Genomic DNA, 18,539 nt, shown 5'->3' on the forward strand with positions numbered 1-18,539 from the left:
CCACTCAGCACTGCACCCATACTAAATAATACTGAAACATAACTCCTGAACGATACTGAATTCTGTTCAGTATAGCAGTTTGGTGTAGAATATTATTCTACACCTAGGATGTAGAATAGCGCGTGTATATATATATATATATATATATATATATATATATATATATATATATATATATATAACTATGGAGAGTATATTCAGTAGCCAGCTACAAAATAAGTTATTCTTTAACCACCTCTATTTACGATAATTTTATATACTAATTTACGACAATGTCAATACATATTTACGATAGTTGGATTACTATAACACACGGAGATATTTACCATAACGTTATAGTAAACCATTTAGTAAGGAGTTACTATAATATCGTAAATTAACATAGTAATTATCGTAACTCAAAGTGGCTACCAAATAAATTATTTTGTAGCCAAAACCAGCAAGGAGAGAGCAGCGCTGGCGGGTGCCACCACCAGATATTCTAAAAATTAACAGCGACGGTGCTTTTGTACAAGAAACAATGAAGGGCGGTTGGGGATTTGTGGCCAGGGACCATCAAGGTGAAGCGGTCATAGCAGGAGCAGGTCGGATTGCAGCTGTACCGGACGTGCTGACTGCTGAAGCATCCGCTTGCGCCAAAGCCCTGCAGGCGGCAACAGACTTTGGTATTTCTCGGATTCAATTGGGAATGGATTCTTCGATCCTAAAGCAGGCTCTTCTCACGCCATCGTTGGACCTGGCGGCTAGCGGGATGTTGATTAGGGATATTCGGGATCTTCTTCATGAGCATTTTGTTCGTAACAATGATATCATTCTTATTCCTAGAACGTGTAACTTAGTAGCGCATGAGCTAACAAGGTTGGGGATGAGTTGGGACCGGGGCGATTCTTGCATCTAGACAAGCCCCCTCCTAGAATTTGTAAAAAGCTTGGTGGCTCGCGATTCTGTCGAGTCTTCGGTTTCAATAACAAGACCATAGTGCTAGGTTAGAAGTTTAAAAAAAGAGCTGCTAGTATACCTCTTTCAGGTATGTTTAGTTCGGCTCTGGTAGAGCCGTAGCCATACCAAACAAGCCCTTCTCTCTTAAAAAATTACTTCTCCTTTTGTTCTCTCTTTAAAAAACAAGAGCTCCTCCAGGTTCTGATCTTTTGTTTGACAGAGATCTGAATTTTTGGTGTAATCACGTTGCTAGCGATTTGGGCAACATAGAGACCAATGCCCAATGGAAGTCTTTTTTCCAGTTCAAAAATTAAAAAGAAAAAGGATTGCCCAAGCTTTGTGCTCCATGCATCTGATGTTTGAACAGCACTGGCTCATCAAGTCATCATCAATTCATCATTACATAAGGAGCATGCCCAAAAAAACAAAGAGATACAACCAGTGGCACAGTAAAACTTACAATGTTCTACAGTTTGAGATACTTCAGTTATACAGATGCTGATGTAAATCACTAGGATTTTAGGCATGAAACTGCACAAGACCTTCAGGATCTTCCTATGCAAACAGCATATGGCAGGCGCATTGCACCCAGAATGTGGCACAGCAGAAATCAGGTTATTCATAGAATGTGACTAGCATTCAGCAACCGAAACTGTTGCACGGCACAAAATCATACTTAGGGGAAAACTCGATTGTCATTCTTATTCCCAAGATAAAAATACATGGAGCATGAAAAATTGCTCCCGTAGCTTATTGACTATGGCATCCTTCTCTTTTGAACCTCTGGAGAGGCAATTTCATACTGCTCGACCAATCCATGGGTCATATCATTTTGTTTCTGCCTTTGAAGCGTCTTCTTTTCCGTCTTTTCCGGATATAGCAGCTGATGCTGCAGCTGTCACAGCTGCAGCTGCTGCACCAATCTTGACACCTCCTGCAGCTTTCATCGCCCCACCGATCTTCGCAAATGCTGCTACCCCACCAACTAGGGCAGCACGCAGAGCTACCATCGGTCTGACCTCCATGGTATATTCCTGAAGTAGTTAGAACATACATGAGCAATTTCAGCACAGTTTAACACAAGCTTCACCCTTGTCAAATACATTCAAGGAAGCAAAATGTTAATATTTTCCCCAGCATTTCAGTGATAACTTACAGATGAAAGAGCAGTAAAGATCACAGGACCTACATTATTTTCACTGCCATTGTGTTATCTTTTAGCTATCGTGCCATTATCCAAACATTCAGAAACACCATTCTGTTATTTCATAGAGAACTACCTAATCTCTCAAGAGTCTTGTCGTGATTGTGGAGCTGAATTGAACAGATGGCTAGATACAGGCTAACCAAGGTACTGCTTGAATAGAATAAAATTGATTCCCATTTGCGCATTGATGATCTAACAGGCGCTTTGTGCAGGAGGATTCAAGAATCGGAGGTCAGAGAAGCCTTGAAAAGGATGAAAGGGGGCAAGCGATGGGCCCTGATAGTATCCCAATCAAGGTGTGGAGATGTCTCGGGGATATAGTTATAGTATGGCTAACCAAGATGTTCAACAATATCTTTCGATCGAACAAGATACCTGAAGAGTGGAGAAGAAGCATATTGGTACTAATCTACAAGAACAAGGGAGATATCCAAAGTTGTACTAATTATCAGGGGAATTAAGTTGATGAGCCACACCTATGAAGTTATGTGAGAGAGTCATCGAGCGGCGCCTGCGAGGAACGACGCAGATATCAACAAACCAATTTGGTTTCATGCCCGGAAGGTCAACCATAGAAACAATCTTCTTAATAAGACAGGTTATGGAGCGGTTTAGAGAGCAGAAGAAGGACCACCACTTGGTTTTCATTGACTTGGAGAAGGCTTATGACAAGATACCAAGAAATGTTATGTGGTGGTCATTGGACAAACATAAAGTCCCATCAAAGTATGTGACTCTCATCAAGGACATGTACAACAACGTTGTGACTAGGTGTTCGAACAAACGTTGGTAACACAGATTACTTCCCGATTAAAATTGGACTTCATCAAGGGTCAACCTTAAGCCCGTATCTCTTTGCCTTGGTAATGGATGAGGTTACCAGCAACATACAAGGGGATATCCCTTGGTGTATGTTGTTCGCATGATGATGTAATGTTAGTGGACGAAAGCCAGGCGGGAGTAAATAGGAAACTAGAGTTATGGCGGCAGACCCTTGAGTCTAAAGGTTTTAGATTGAGCAGAACTAAAACCGAATACATGAGATGCGACTTTAGCGGAGTTGTATCAGGAGGAGGGAGATGTGAGTTTGGAAGGTCAAGTAGTGCCTAAGAAGGATACCTTTCGGTATCTGGGATCGATGCTACAGAGGAATAGAGATATTGATGTGGACGTTAGTCCATAGAATCAAAGCAAGGTGAATCAGGTGGCGACTAAGCTTCTGGCATTCTCTGTGACTAGAGGGTACCACAAAAGCTAAAAGGTAACAGTCTATAGAACGGCGATTAGACCTGGCTATGTTGTATGGAGCAGAATGTTGGCCTACAAAGATTCGACATGTTCAACAACTGAGTATTGCAGAAATACGTATGTGTGCGATGGATTTGCGGTCACACAAGAATGGACCGAGTTCGGAACGATGATATACGTGATCGCCTAGAGGTAGCACCAATTGAAAAAAAGCTTGTCCAACATCGGTTGAGGTGGTTTGGCTATGTCCAAAGGAGACCTCCAGAGGCACCAATGTATTGTGGAGTCCTAAACCAAGCTAATAATATGAGTAGAGGTAGAGGAAAACCGAAATTGACATGGAGGAGGCAATAAAAAGATATTTGAAAGCTTGGGATATACCTAGAGATCTATGTTTGAATAGGAGTACTTGAAAAGCAGTTATTGGAGTGCCAGAACCGTGACTTGGGGCTCTTTGTGGGTTTCAACTGTAGCCTATCCCAACTTGCTTAGGACTAAAAGGCAATGTTGTTGTTATTGTTGCTGTTGTTGTCGTGCATAGATGGTCCTACCTTATCTTGCATTCTTATAGACCTGAATAATGTGAAATACACTGGGGAACTTAACACGAAAGAAGATACTAGCCGTTCATCCGTGCCATTAATAAATGAAGTACATAGGTAACTAAACTAGAGTAGAAGGCTTAGTCAGTTTTTGCTCAGGAGTCAGGGTTACTAACCAAACTACAACCTTACCTGTTCCCCTACATTCTTCTTTTCCTAGAGTACCAGGGCAAGGTACCCCAACAACATCTCACAAACTGAGATCAAAACAGTACGAAAAAAATCCTTGTAGGGGTAGAGAACTGCAAGCTGATCTGCCTCCAGCCAGGGGCGGACCCAGTAAAGAGCATGGATGCACACGCGTACACTCGATAATTTTTTGTTAAAAAAAATCGAAGCTACTATGTATACATTTGCTACTATATCAGATCCGATTGCAAATAGCCAAATAGCTTAGGTTAGGCTTTAGGTGCTCGGATTCGCACAGCGGTAAGGGAGGAGAAGGGAGCATACCTGGTGGGTGCTCGGTGCCGGGGAAGGGTCCGACGAAGAGCTGGACACCTGGCGTAGGGCGCCGGCGCCGGCGGTAGCCCAATCGTCGCCGAGAGAGAGCAAGCGGGGAGAACAGTCGGGGACTAGGGGGGCTGTTCGGCCGTAGGGGAGCGCACCCGCAGACACGGGCCTTGTGCTGAGGCATATGGGCCGTTCCTTTTCCAAACAGTTCTTTTGCAGTTTTCTTCTTCTTTTTATTATCATTTCTTTAATTCTTCTTGATGCGTATTTCATATTTTTTTTTCATTCACAGAACACTGCCGATAGTTAATGAGCATTGGTTTAAAATTATCAGAATTGCAATAGTATTTATTTGAACATTGCAAATAAGAAAAAGAAACCTTTTTTTTTGCTAGGGTGAAACTTTTTTTTCTTGGATAAAGCTTGAAACATGCTTCTGCTCAACATTTTTCTTGCAACAATTTTTTAGCTAGAAACATTTTCCTTGTGAATCCAGAAAAAATTTTCTTATGAACCTAGACCATTTTTTTTTGTCATATGACCAATTGATTATGAATACGAGAGGTTGTTTCTCTTTAGGGGCCGTTTGGATCCCTTCATTTTGAAGGAATTGAAATCTACATAATGGATTAGGCTATTTGGCTTGAAATTTGACATTCCATAACATTCGTAAGCTCACAAATAAACATATCTCAAATTCATATGGTGGGAGATGGAAATGAATTCTATAGATCATTATGCGATAATTCTATTCTCCAACTTATAGCACACTCTTCAACTCACTTTCCTACAATAGAAATGCAACATATAAGTATGTCCCTTGTATACCTAGCAATAAATATACAAATATATTCTATATATAATTATATTAGCTTAATTAATCTATGCCTAAATTGTAATTATTAAAATGAATTCAATTCTAAGGATCCAAACGGGCCCTAAGAAAAACAACATTTTTTAGCTTCATTAGAAAATGTTCTTTGAGAAAGTAGAGTCTACATATATTTAAATGGGTATTATTTTATTATTTTATATCTTTTATTGTAGGAAAATACAATGGAATCATAATTTTGTTTGGACACAATGACTTCTTATGTCTTGAGTTTTCTTTGGTCCATGCGATGACTTTAGTGATGACCTAGATTCCTCTTCTTACGGTCTTGTTTAGTTGCACTCTATTTACTTTAATCCACATGTATTGGAGTGGATTGTGATGAAAAATTAACTAATTTTTTTAATGATTTTGCCGTCTAAGAAGGAAGGCATTAGTATAGCTCTTGGGGTGTTACTTGTAATTGCATATTCGAGGTCTATCTTTTTCTATTAAAGACAATACTATTTTTTTAACTACTGCAAAATTAAAATTAATCCAATCGAAACTTAACGCAAAACTAAGACAAGATCCATGTTACATTTTTTGGCTCATTATTTTATTTTTACTTCTGTGATTGTGTTTTTTAAAGTTAACTTGTCATATGCTATCTCGTTCTAAAGTGTATGCACCACCTTTGGTTTTTGTATACTTTGACCAAGTTTATAAAAATACACCAGCATCTATAGCATCAAATAAACGCACTTGAAAACCTATTTCATGTTGGATTCACAACTATTTTTGACGCTATGGATGTTGCAATTTTAAAAATTAATTAAAACTATATAAGTTTAACTTAAAACAAAATTAAAACACTTATTTTGGATTGATTGAGTACCAATTTTATGAGTACAACCATACTACAGATAGCTCTTCTAAGTGTTTTTAGCGAATTACAAATTTATCTAAATGAAATTTATCTCTTTTTAGTATTTTTTATAAAAAACTGCAAGGTTTAGGAGGATTTGCGCGCCCTTTTTCTCTTTTTCTTCAGATATAATCTATACCTAATAATAAAAAGGCAAAATTTCTCTCCACCTATTTTTTGTCCGGCCATCCCTTAACTAACTTTATGAACGTGGAAATCCGCCTATAGCCCTTCTATTTATATAACTAGGAATCCTAATCTAATTAGATCTCTCCGATTTGTGGTGAATAGGAATAGGAATCTTAATCAAATAGAAAAAATATAATAATATGAATAACTAGGAATCTTAATCCAATTAGATATTTCCAACTCTGAGTAACCGAAATAGAAATCTTAATCCAAATACAAAAATATAAGAATAAAAATTAGAAATCTAATCAAGAGTATTATTTTTTTCTGCCCTCCTATATCTTTTTATACGTTGGTTTTGTGCCTCCGTACAATCTGCATTTGCCGTTTCAAATTCTGGTTTGTCTTCTTATCCATACGTGTCTGTTTCAAATTCCTTCTTTGTTCTTCTATGTTGTTTCCGTTTCTATCTATGGAAGTCAGATTTCTTTCCACATGTTCCTCGGCTCGGTTAGTTTTTAGATAAAAAAAATGACAACGTGTATAGTCATGTGCTCTCCTCTGTCCAACCAGCTTATACAGCCACAACGTTCCAAGGCACAAAAACTTACCGTGGAGATGCTAGGGGAAGAGGAATAAATTATTAGCACCGTAAAAAAGATTTATACTACGAATAATAAATCTATATCTATATCAAAATTTCACTCCATGCATCCTTTTCTTTAATCTTTTCTTAACTAACTCAGTGAACGTGGAGTTCAGCTTGATACAAGTCCTTGAGATAACGCAGATAGTTAATTATCTATCCTAATCAAATAAATCTTTCTGATTTTCTAATAAATAATCATCAAATGTTTTTTTCATAGTGTTCGTTTCTGAAAGTGCAATCAAACTCTAATTGTGGGTTTTGGTGATAATGACCACGCAATTAGAGAACTAATGAGATTTATCGAGATGGCAAGCAGAGAATTTTATATTCGAGCATGCTACACGAAACGGAGGAGCCACCAATTACAAATGTTGATGGCTTCAAACTCAAAGGGGGTTTAAATTATTTTATATATTGAATTTGAGTATAGAAAAAGCCATACTATAAAGGGGGACACAATATTTAAGTTAACACGTGCTATCAAGTGCTCAAACATACACATGCATCCTTAGATTTACAATCAAGACAGCTTAAACTTCACTCTTACCCTTATTGTCTTGACTGGTGCGACACTGTCACACTTAAGTCGCAGCATTGCCGCGACTTAAGTAACCGTTGGGGCTTATGGGGTATTTATACCCATCCTCTTTCTCCCCAACGGCTATCTTCTTCCTCCTGCTCATTTCAGCACGTCCAAAACAGAAAAGGAGCTCTCTCTCTCTCCCTCCATTAGTGACCTTGAGCCATCAAGCAAATCCATTGATTTCCCCATCAATCATTGAGAGAAAATGGTCCAAAACTCAATTAGAGAGCGGCTCCATTGATTCCCCAACTCGAAAGGGCGCTTGGTTCACGTTTTAGCCGGCGGTTGTGTTTGTTACGCTTGGAGCTTGACTCCTAGCCGGCTAGAGCGTCGCTCATGGAACTTACCAACTTGTGTGGCAGTCCTGGGAAGTTTGTTATCATCTCTTGAAACTAGTATACTCACCCCTCATCTCAAGAGTTAAGTCTCATGACTTGAGAACGGGAAAAGGTTGAAAAGCCCTAAGCCTTAGTGGCTAACCTCAACAACGTGGAGGTTGGCAAGCCTTGGTGGCGAGCCGAACCATGGGATAAATTATTGTGTCACTTGTGTTTAATTTACATTACATGCATTTCATATTGTTGATTGAGGTAATTTCTAAGGTTTTTAGTCGATCTACTTGTGTGTGCTGTTTCTATAACTTCTAGCTCTTGATCTGTTACTATCATTCCTGCAGTAGGCTGAGAAATTTCTCCGATCTAAGTTTTCGTTCACTGATTTTGAACTGTGACTCGAAGTTATCTGCAGATGCGGTAGTGCCGCTGTTCTGGTCCGACAGTACAGCAGTCCGGCAGTGCCGCCCTCCAGAGCGGCAGTGCCGTAGGGTAAATTTGATAAAAGTTTAAGTGCTTGTTTTGATAGGTCTATTCACCTCCCCTCTAGGCCAATCAGAGATCCTACAATTTCTGTTTCCGCTCGTTCCATTGTTTGATTAGTCGTCATATGTTTTTTTTGTCTCTTTTAGTTTTTCCCTTTCCGGTTTCCTTTTTCACTTAATTTAGTTTTTTTTATTGTCGTCTGTCTTTTCTTTTCCTCTTTTTTGCGTCTGTTTTTTTTGTTTTGTTATTTTTTCTTTTCATGTTTTCACCTTCTTTTTTCTCACAAAGTTTCTCTCTTCTTCGAGTTTTCTTTCCATAGTTTTGTATTTGTTTCAAGTGTACCTCTCATTTTGATTTCTTACCTGTGCTTTTATCTCTAATACTAAAATACTTGGTCGTATTTCTTTTTTAATGTGTATCTTCATTCGTGTATCTGCTTCGTAACTAATGTTTTTATCATTAGTTTTGTCTTTGTGCGGACGCAGAGGTAACTTCGTTCGGCTCCCTCTCTCAGGTCTTAACCTGTTCCACCTTGAGTCTCATTAGTGCGCAATGGATCGTCATATACCTATGACCCTATAAGAATGGTAGCCCTTAAGATCGAGGGCGTAGGAGAACGATAACGATGAGGCAAGGAAGAAGATACATCAAGCAAACTGAAATTATGAGACCAACTATTGGAAAGACCGATAGTGGAGCAATCGATTGACCATCACGTGATTCTACTCCTCCTTGTCATGCTGACCTCCATCAACTATTGTGTCGTCTCGTACACCGATGGAATAATTAATCTCCCATGCACGCCGCTCCTCTCGATCATTAAGGGCACCATAAGAGTTGCACACTCGGTCAACCGTGCCCGTCTAGATCCACACGTACAAGGGTGTCGTGCCACCCCATCGCACCGTTGCACAATGCTAGCCTATGTCTTATCGGTGTTTGGCACATCGCCGTCCTAGGTTGCATGGCAGAGGCTGATGACACTAGGTGCGCGTGCTGCCATGGCCTCTATGCCTACACATGGTTTCACTGTGCAGCTGCACTTGCCATCGATAACACAATAATTGTTTTCCGTTGCAAGGCATACGCATATTTGCTAGTAGTAATAAAGATTCCAAAATAGTCAAGGACATAACACAATTTGCATGTGAATTATTCTTATTCCCCTCAGGGTAAATTGGGTGGCATTGCTAGGTACCGTTTGGTTGCACTTCACTTTGCAAAATTTTTTAAGATTCCCCGTCACATCGAATCTTTGGACGTATGCATGAAGCATTAAATATAAATAAAAAATAAAACTAATTACACAGTTTAGACGAAATCCACGAGACGAATCTTTTAAGCCTAATTAAACTATGATTGGACACTAATTATCAAATAACAACGAAAATGCTACAGTAACATTTCGCCAAAAATTTTGGCAACCAAACAAGGCCCTAGTTTCGCACACATCCAAGGTCTGAAACGAAAAACACACGAGCCTCTTGCCCGAGCCGCCTCCCACTCCCACTCCCACTCCCACCCTTCTTATACCCGGGAGACTAGGGTTTTAGTGGCCTCATTTCTCTCTCTTCTCCCGCCGCCCAGCTCCGCGCCCCTTCTCTCTCCTTGGCGGCGCCGCGGCGATCAAGAAGAATCCATTATGGGCGGCGCGAAGGAAACCCTTGATATGTCCGACCTCAACGCCTCCCTCCCCGCGGCCGCTGCAGGTAACCGCCCGCTCCGCCGACACCGTATCGCATACGCTCGCCCTTGAGTTCGCCCCTAATCGATCCGCGTTGTATTTGTGGTTTGCCTGTAGCCCTCAGCGCCGAGGACCGCGCCGGCCTCGTCAATGCCCTTAAGGTACGCCGATTTGGGATTTGGGTTATAGGCTTCTGTAATTTTCTTGCATGCCTTTTGTTCATGTGTTGTCTGATTCGGTTGCAGGATAAGCTGCAGAGCCTTGCGGGCCAGCACGCCGATGTGCTAGAGTCGCTTTCGCCCAATGTTAGGAAGCGTGTTGAGTTTTTGAGAGAGATCCAGGTTGACCAGACTGTTCCCTTCTTCGCTTTCCACTTCTATACAAATCTGATATGAACTCTTTGAGCTGACAACTACTTGTGAACATCATCTGAATGTGGTATCCCTTTTCAGGTTTAGCTTATTTTCTCTCATTGTCTTTTAGAATGAACTGATGATACACAATTCCCTTAGTTATAATGTTAGCCTGAGTGTTTGTCCCGGTTCTTTGAGGCTATGATGAAGGACTACAATTTGTTGATTTGATGGATTGACCAGACTGCCTTTTGTTGACCATAGGTGTAGTTATTAGACAACATCTGGATGATCTCTGAACCTGTAGGACATCTGTATTCAGTTGCTTCTTCTGCATTGTTCTGATTGATGATAAAACTACTGAACTGGCCTTTACTCCTGGGTCAGGAGAGCACATGTGATCAATTTTTAATAACTACAATAGTTAGAGATTTTAGCTGGTCCCATGGAGTTGGTTACGAATAAATCACATAAGATTATATGTAGAGTGGATCATTCCATTTGAATCAGTTAAGACAAAATCCCTCTGGTGTATTGTGTATATTGTCGACTGTTAATAACATCCCACACACCATTCATTCCCCATCAGTCGTCACTAAGTTCAAAGAAATGTTCAGTTGTTCAATCTTTGCATTTGTATTTACCTTGACCTTTAATATGATAAAATGCCTAAACTGGTGTCAGGTTTTGTTTGGTTTAGTAAGAAACCTATTACACAGTACCACTGTTATGTGGATAGAGGTGTGGGTGTCGATGTCTAATTCGAGTTCGTGTGTCTGATTTAGCAATTTTTCTTGGGACGTGCCAAATATACCACTTGTAATCTGACATGGGTGCCTGGGTAACAGTGTAACATGCGTTCATAATTTTGGGTGTTGATGTGTCAAGGAAGGATACATAATTTCTAGCAGAAGACAATCAAGGAGGACATGCACATGAAACATCATGTGACCTGAACTATGTTGTAGGCTGCCATTCAAATTGCAATACCAATGCATGGAAACACCTAGGCCTAATGCCAATCATGGGGATGAGGGGAACAAGGCTTGATATATATATATATATATATATATATATATATATATATATATATATATATATATATATATATACACACACACACACATATATATATGGGAAAAAGTCTACCTGACCCCCCCAACTATCATACTTGGTCTACTTCACCCCCTCAACTATGAAACCGTCTGTTTTACCCCCTGAACTATCTAAAACCGTCTGTTTTACCCCCTGGGGCGGTTTTCAGCGGCGGTTTTGCTACAGTGACGGTGGGTTGCTACAGTGACCGTGGATTTGAATTTCCTTTTTTTTTATTTATTTTCGGTGAATTTTTGAAAAATCATAGTAAATCATAGAAAAATTATAAAATGAAAAATCTAATTTTATTGGACTCCACATGAGTAGATCTACATAGTGAATATATAATACGGTATACTTTAGTACAAAATTTTTACTGTAGCATTAGATTAATTGGAAAATCCAATTTTGTCTGTAATTAATTAGAATTTATCTATAACTAAGTTATACATAGTCCAATGAGTACGAAATTTTTACTATAGTTCAAGCATACAATAATTAGCGTACCATAAAAATTTCACCACAATTGGACCATAGAAGCTGCAGCTATGAATTATTTCAATTAATTACAGACAAAATTAGATTTTCCAATTAATCTAAGGCTACAGTAAAAAATTTCTACTAAAGTATACCGTATTATATATTCACTATGTAGATCTACTCATGTGGAGTCCAATAAAATTAGATTTTTCATTTTATGATTTTTCTATGATTTACTATGATTTTTCAAAAATTCACCGAAAATAAATAAAAAAAAGGAAATTCAAATCCACGGTCACTGTAGCAAACCCGCCGTCACTGTAGCAACCCGCTGTTACTGTAGCAAAACCGCCGCTGAAAACCGCCCCAGGGGGTAAAACAGACGGTTTTAGATAGTTCAGGGGGTAAAACAGACGGTTTCATAGTTGAGGGGGTGAAGTAGACCAAGTATTATAGTTGGGGGGGTCAGGTAGACTTTTTCCTATATATATGTATATACATATATATAGGTTTGCAAACAGTGAAGGCACATCATTCGTATTTTTCATCTTCTCTTAGATTTGTTTGTGCAATGAAGGAGTGATTCATTTCCATTGTATTCAGTGATATCCTATGCAAGACCTTTTATTTCCATTTTTGTTACATTATTGGGGAGCCAAATTTTGCAATGTAGTATATAAAATCTTCTATTTTCTTTATAACTTGAAAGCATTTCAGTGCAATGCCATTTTGTGTGCTTCCTTTTAACAACTAATTGTGATAACCTATCTAAACTATGTCAAAGGCCAGTTGCCGAGCCTTTTCCTTTCTTGGTTTCCAAGCATAAAATTTCTTGTTCGTTTCTTTTTCTGCCCTTGAAAGTGTGAAGCCTGCTTGGGGGCACAAACCCTTCTCACTCTGTTCCCTTAGCCTGCACTTACCATCATGATTGGAACTGAATTCTTTCAAACTTTTTTCTCGGTAATAATGTAGAGCCAACACGATGAGATTGAGGCCAAGTTTTTTGAAGAGCGAGCTGCACTTGAGGCAAAGTACCAGAAGCTTTATGAACCTTTGTACACAAAGGTAGACTAGTTTTTTTTCTTTCTGTTTGTACTATTTCATCTATTTTTTGAAAACATCTAGTTTGTGGTGTGTCCTTTTTTGTGCAAATTGCTGGTGTCACCTGTTTTATTTTATTTCATCAGAGGTATGACATTGTAAATGGAGTAGTGGAGGTAGATGGTGTCAGTGATGAACCGACCGGTGAGAATGCTGCCGAGGGAAAAGAACCAGATGGTATAAAACTGAACTTGGAACTCTTGTTTAGTTCCCATTCTGAATGACTGATTTGTATTTAAACCATTTTTCAGCTAAAGGAGTTCCAGATTTTTGGCTTACTGCTATGAAAACAAACGAAGTTTTGTCTGAGGAGGTAAGTAATTTGACTGCCCTTCTTTCTGTGTTGTTTTCTTTCAATACATTGTTCTATGATACTGACAAGATTTCTGCTTAAAGATCCAAGAGCGTGATGAAGCCGCTTTGAAATATCTAAAAGATATCAAGTGGTCTAGAATCGAGGATCCTAAGGGTTTCAAGCTGGAGTTTTTCTTTGATACAAACCCATTCTTCAAGAATTCTGTCCTGACAAAAACTTACCACATGGTTGATGAAGATGACCCAATTTTGGAGAAAGCTATTGGGTTGGTGTTTTGTATTCTCTTTTTCCTCTGTAGGATGCTGTCGCTTTGTTCTTCTGTATCACTGCATGTTTGTGCATGGCTTACTGAACACATTGTGTTTGCAGAACTGAAATCGAGTGGTATCCTGGGAAAAACGTAACACAGAAGATTCTAAAAAAGAAACCAAAGAAAGGTTCAAAGAATACGAAGCCTATTACTAAAACTGAGGACTGTGAGAGTTTCTTCAACTTTTTCAATCCCCCACAGGTCCCTGAAGATGATGAGGACATTGATGAAGACACTGTACGTCTAAGATCTGTTGTTGACTTTTTTTTTAGTTGTCACGTTTCGTATTGCTCCATAGTGAACTGCATTCAATGTTCTATGTAGGCTGATGAGCTGCAGGGTCAAATGGAGCATGATTATGACATCGGGTAAGTGCAGTTTGCTTCCATTTCCCAAGCAATTTTGAATCCATCGCCTGCTTATAGTATTCCTGTCTATTATATCGCTCATGTACTGATATATTACTGAAATTGGTTTTCAGGACCACCATAAGGGATAAAATTATCCCTCATGCTGTTTCCTGGTTTACTGGGGAGGCTGTGCAAGGTGAGGATTTTGCTGACTTGGGCGACGATGATGAGGATGATGATGAAGACGACGACGATGATGAGGATGAAGAAGAGGATGAGGACGAGGATGAGGAAGAGGACGAGGATGAGGAAGAAAGCAAGCCAGCAAGGAAGGTAGGTTTGCTTGACCTGCAATCTGTTTAAATATGGGAATTGAACCTTTCCTCTTGCTAATACATACATTTCATTTCTAATTGTCTGAACAGTCGGGATCCGGTCGCAAACATAAGGTACATGATCAGAAATTCTCACGCTGAACTGAATTGTCCCTATATACCTATTTTCTTATTTTCCAGGTATTGTACCAATGCACATATCTAACTAATGGTGTGTTACAGGTACCACAGAAGGTGTCGCAAGGAAATGCCGAACAACCAGCAGAGTGCAAGCAGCAGTAAACTGGCTGGTTGCCATTTCCGGCCTGTTGCTGTTGGTGTTTGGTTGATGCAGTATTTTCCATTGAGCTGCCTAGAGGTTATGTCGGTGGTTTTATGCGCAGGCCAGATGTTGATGTTGATATGGTTTTTATTAGGTGGTGAGGGTGTTGTCTGGAGCACTTTGTGCTGCGTTGGTGGATGGAATATTGGTTTGCTACTTGTCTGCTAGTGTCTTGGGGTTTCAGCTATGTGCAATCGGATGATATTATATGGTTGTGTAATTAACTTTGCTAGCGTGCTGGAGTCGAACATTTTGGATTATTTCAAATTGTGAGTTTGATGATGATTTTGACAGCACTTGTTAACTTGACGTTGATGACTAATATCTTGTCAACTTGGCGGTGAACGGTGACGAGGACAGAAGGAAGACACCAATTACGTGCCTTGCTTTCGAGCTGTGCATTATCCACATGGCTCTCGAGGGCTAAATCTGGACGTCTATGGAGGTGTATAGCTAATTTAATCATAGTGTGTAGAACTTCCATCTTCAGGAGTTTCGGACAATTGCAGTTGTTGTCAGCATCCAATGGCGTACGATGATTGGAGCATTATTATTCACATGGTTCTTTGAGGGCTAAATCTGGGCATCCATGGAGGTGTATAGCCAACTTAAGCATAGGGTGTAGAACTTCCACCTTGTGGAGTGTTGGACACTCTTGCGGTTGTCAGCATCCGATGCCATCGTCTTATTTTCAGCCATAATTGCAAGATTAATCAATTCATTGAAATCCTTGAAGTGAGGTCATAGACAACCTCTCTTGAAGCCTCAAGCTCAACCCGTTCTTGTTTCTAATGCACTCTTGAAGCCTCAAGTTCAATCCATTCTTGAATCTAATGCACTTGAACTGCCTCAAGCTCAACCCTTTTTGTTGTATCTAATGCACTTGATCTTATCAGTGGACACGTCTAGTGGGGAGGGCATGGATCTTTTCTTTATTTTTTTTAGATTGCTATATCAAAAGCAAATGTGGTTACGTAGATATTGTACATGGTTGGTATTGGTGACTTCTGAATATAATACGATAATGCTCCTATCAGGACGCCCGTCCGTGACTACATCCAGACGCGGCTCCCCAGGAGCGGGCTCCAAACAAAAAACAAATCCCCATTCGGACGGACGCCTCCCACCGCTCACTCCAACACGCGCCGCTTGCCCTCGCTTCCTCCTCCCCATTCTTATCCCTTCCACGCTCGCGCCCTACCCCACCCCGACACGCGGCCATGGTGAAAGTGCATTTGCCCCCTATGTAGTTTTTGGTGTATTGATGGCATTCAAATTAGGGACTAATGAGATCTTAATGAGATATATTGCAGCTTTAGTCCCTTGAAAGTTTTAAAAGAGTTGATCTAAGATAAAATGGTATCCCTCAGTTCTTCTAAGTGCAAAAAGCGGACGAACCCAAAGCGCTCTCCAAAGCTTTTGTGTTTTGTTTTGGGTTTAAGCATGTCGTACTATAAAGAGGGATGTAACTTTAGGTGGACTGAGGAAGATAGAGTGCTCAAGCATAAAAATAAAATCAAAAGAGAGACACAAAGTCACCTCACGAACACTAGTTTGTGGACTTTTGGTAGTCGGAAGTCCCGACGTTTGGTGCCGGAAGTCCCGGCGCTTGCCAACTTAGCCGCAGCCCGCCTACGCACCTTCACCCGACAGAAGTCCTGACGGGAGTCGGGAGTTCCGGGTGCTGGAAGTCCTGGCTCCCACCGGAAGTCCCGACGCTTTGGGACTTAGTTGCCTGGCTCGCTATGTCTGTCAGGAGTCCCGACGGAAGTCGGAAGTCCCGGTAATAGCCGAGAGTTCCGACGATATGCGAGCAAGCCCAGTGGACTGTCTGCGTGAACAATGTTTTGCGTTGAGCCGGAAGTTCCAGCGATTTGTGTCGGAACTTCCGACTCAGATCTAAACGGTTGGATTTGCCTTTGAGTATAAATAGCTCTCTACTCTCTTCTAACCGGGACCACTTGTTCATTGCTGACCAACCTTCGTCCAAAATAGCTCCCAAGCATTCAAGGCTCCCCTCTCCTCTCCTCTTTGTTCCAATCTTCGATTGCCCTAGGGTTTTAAGTGAAAGGAGAGTGGATTGAGTGATAGAATCACTTTGACAAGCTTGAGCACTTGATTTCTTCATCAAGCCGGTTGGATTTATGTCTATTACTCTTGGGTTCTTGGAACCCTAGCCGGCTAGGCGTCGCCCAAGAGCTTCCATTTTGTGAAAGAGCCTTGAGAAGTTTGTATTACCCTCAATTTCTTAGTGAAAAGCTCAAGTAACATTTATGGTTGCTTTGAGAGAGGTAAGGAGGTGGAAGAGACTCCGACCTTTGTGGTCACCTCAACAACGAGGATGTAGGAGCTCCTTTGTGGAGTTGCTGAACCTTGGAATAAATTCTTGTGGCCCGCGTGCTTGTTGTTGTTGTATTTGTGCTATCATATTTGTTCTTGTTGGCTTGTCTTCCTCCCCATCTCTCCTCTTAGGGTTTGGACTCGATCTACGAAGTGGTGAACTTCTGGCGTCAAAGGAGCAACCCCAACACTTCATCTTGCCACTAGGGAGTAGGGTTGTAAGATATCTTTCACTCAAAGTTCATTTTAGCACTTGTAGTGCTATTCTCGTAGGTCACGGAACTCCCCGCTGTTTGCGTCGGAACTTCCGGCTGCCGAAAGTTCTAGCCCAAACTGCCGGGACTTCCGACTAGTCATCGACATTTGACTTTGAGATTATGCAGAAATTAGATACGTCTATTCACCCCCTCCTCTAGGCATTATTTAGATGCTTTCACACTGGCTACCTCCTTTGCCGGTGGCGGCGCCCTCACCCACCCCGACGTGTGCGCTCCGCCACCCTAGCGTCCTCCTCCTCCACCTCGGCGGCTCCTTCCCCCACCCCAGCAGCAGCCTCCTCTCCACCCCAGCGGCACCCCTCCCCTACCTCGGCATCCTCACCCACCGGGAGCGCCCAACGCCCGTGGATCCGGTAGCCCTCTCTCCCGCCCTAGGCGAGATCCATGGAGCACGAGCGAGATCCATGGAGGTGGCTCGCGCGGTGTTGTAGGGGAGTGGATGGCTCTCCCCCACCCTAGCGCAGTGTGGTGCCCTCCCCACCGCTCCCGGCGACGCCCTCTCTCACCCTGGCGACCGAGCTCCCCCCACCCCACCCCACCCCACCCCACCGCAGCGGCCGGAATCGATCGGTCTAGCCTTCCCCTTTCCTATGTAGCATATGTATGTTTCAAGTATTTCAGGCGTTTCAGATGTATGTTGCATTTGTTTTCATATGGATGTTGCACATGTTGCAATTGTTTCAGAGGCATGTTGCAAGCGTTATTTCGAGTGTTTCAGATGTTTTAGAGGTATGTTTCATCTGTGTTTTTCGAATGCATATTGCAAGTGTATTTATCTAGATGTTGCATATATTTCACACATATGTTGCATGTATTTATTGGATGTTGCAGTATGATTGCAATGGGTTTCAAGTGTTTTTAGGTGAAGTGTTTCAGAAGCATGCTTCAAGTGTTTCAATTGTCTTCAGATGTATGTTACAACTGTTGTATTTGAATGTCTCAAAAGTTTATTGGGTGTTGCATCTCTCCTCCCCACCTTCTGCTGCATCGTCTTAGTGTGTCCTCTTCTCAACGCCGACAGAGTATCCATACGACACCACTGCTAGGTCCTTCCGAATCGGAGACGCCACATGCCCTTCCCCTCTTATCGCTCGGGCGACACAGGCCCCACGTGTAGCACGAAACGGCGTGCAACGCGTGGGTGTCCGTCCAGACATCCGGAGACCGGCACTACCGAATATAATATACACATCCATACAAGAGCACAC

The 18,539-nt window shown here is 41.2% G+C and overlaps 1 protein-coding gene and 1 pseudogene across 1 annotated transcript; one reads left to right on the forward strand and one right to left on the reverse strand.

Moving 5' to 3' along the window:
* Nucleotides 1–1,949, reverse strand: part of LOC136525597 (uncharacterized) — a 35,299-nt pseudogene extending 33,350 nt beyond the window's left edge.
* A 7,963-nt stretch (nucleotides 1,950–9,912) lies between these two features.
* Nucleotides 9,913–14,980, forward strand: LOC136527322 (nucleosome assembly protein 1;1). Its single transcript, XM_066520008.1, has 12 exons — nucleotides 9,913–10,076; nucleotides 10,169–10,212; nucleotides 10,297–10,392; nucleotides 12,952–13,044; nucleotides 13,167–13,257; nucleotides 13,332–13,393; nucleotides 13,477–13,661; nucleotides 13,766–13,943; nucleotides 14,031–14,074; nucleotides 14,188–14,389; nucleotides 14,482–14,505; nucleotides 14,614–14,980. The coding sequence occupies exons 1-12, from the start codon at nucleotides 10,010–10,012 to the stop codon at nucleotides 14,671–14,673; spliced, it is 1,146 nt and encodes a 381-aa protein (XP_066376105.1). The 5' UTR covers nucleotides 9,913–10,009; the 3' UTR covers nucleotides 14,674–14,980.
* The last annotated feature ends 3,559 nt before the right edge of the window (nucleotides 14,981–18,539 follow it).

The sequence above is a fragment of the Miscanthus floridulus genome, chromosome 19 (genome assembly GCF_019320115.1).
Source record: "Miscanthus floridulus cultivar M001 chromosome 19, ASM1932011v1, whole genome shotgun sequence".
Taxonomy (NCBI): domain Eukaryota; kingdom Viridiplantae; phylum Streptophyta; class Magnoliopsida; order Poales; family Poaceae; genus Miscanthus; species Miscanthus floridulus.

Bases quoted from the DNA above. Each gene is read 5' to 3' on its own strand.
- LOC136527322 (XM_066520008.1), top strand. From the start codon at position 10,010: ATGGGCGGCGCGAAGGAAACCCTTGATATGTCCGACCTCAACGCCTCC. The intron at 13,662-13,765 runs GTTGGTGTTTTG...TTGTGTTTGCAG, and splicing joins ATTTTGGAGAAAGCTATTGG to AACTGAAATCGAGTGGTATC. The intron at 14,390-14,481 runs GTAGGTTTGCTT...TTGTCTGAACAG, and splicing joins AAAGCAAGCCAGCAAGGAAG to TCGGGATCCGGTCGCAAACA.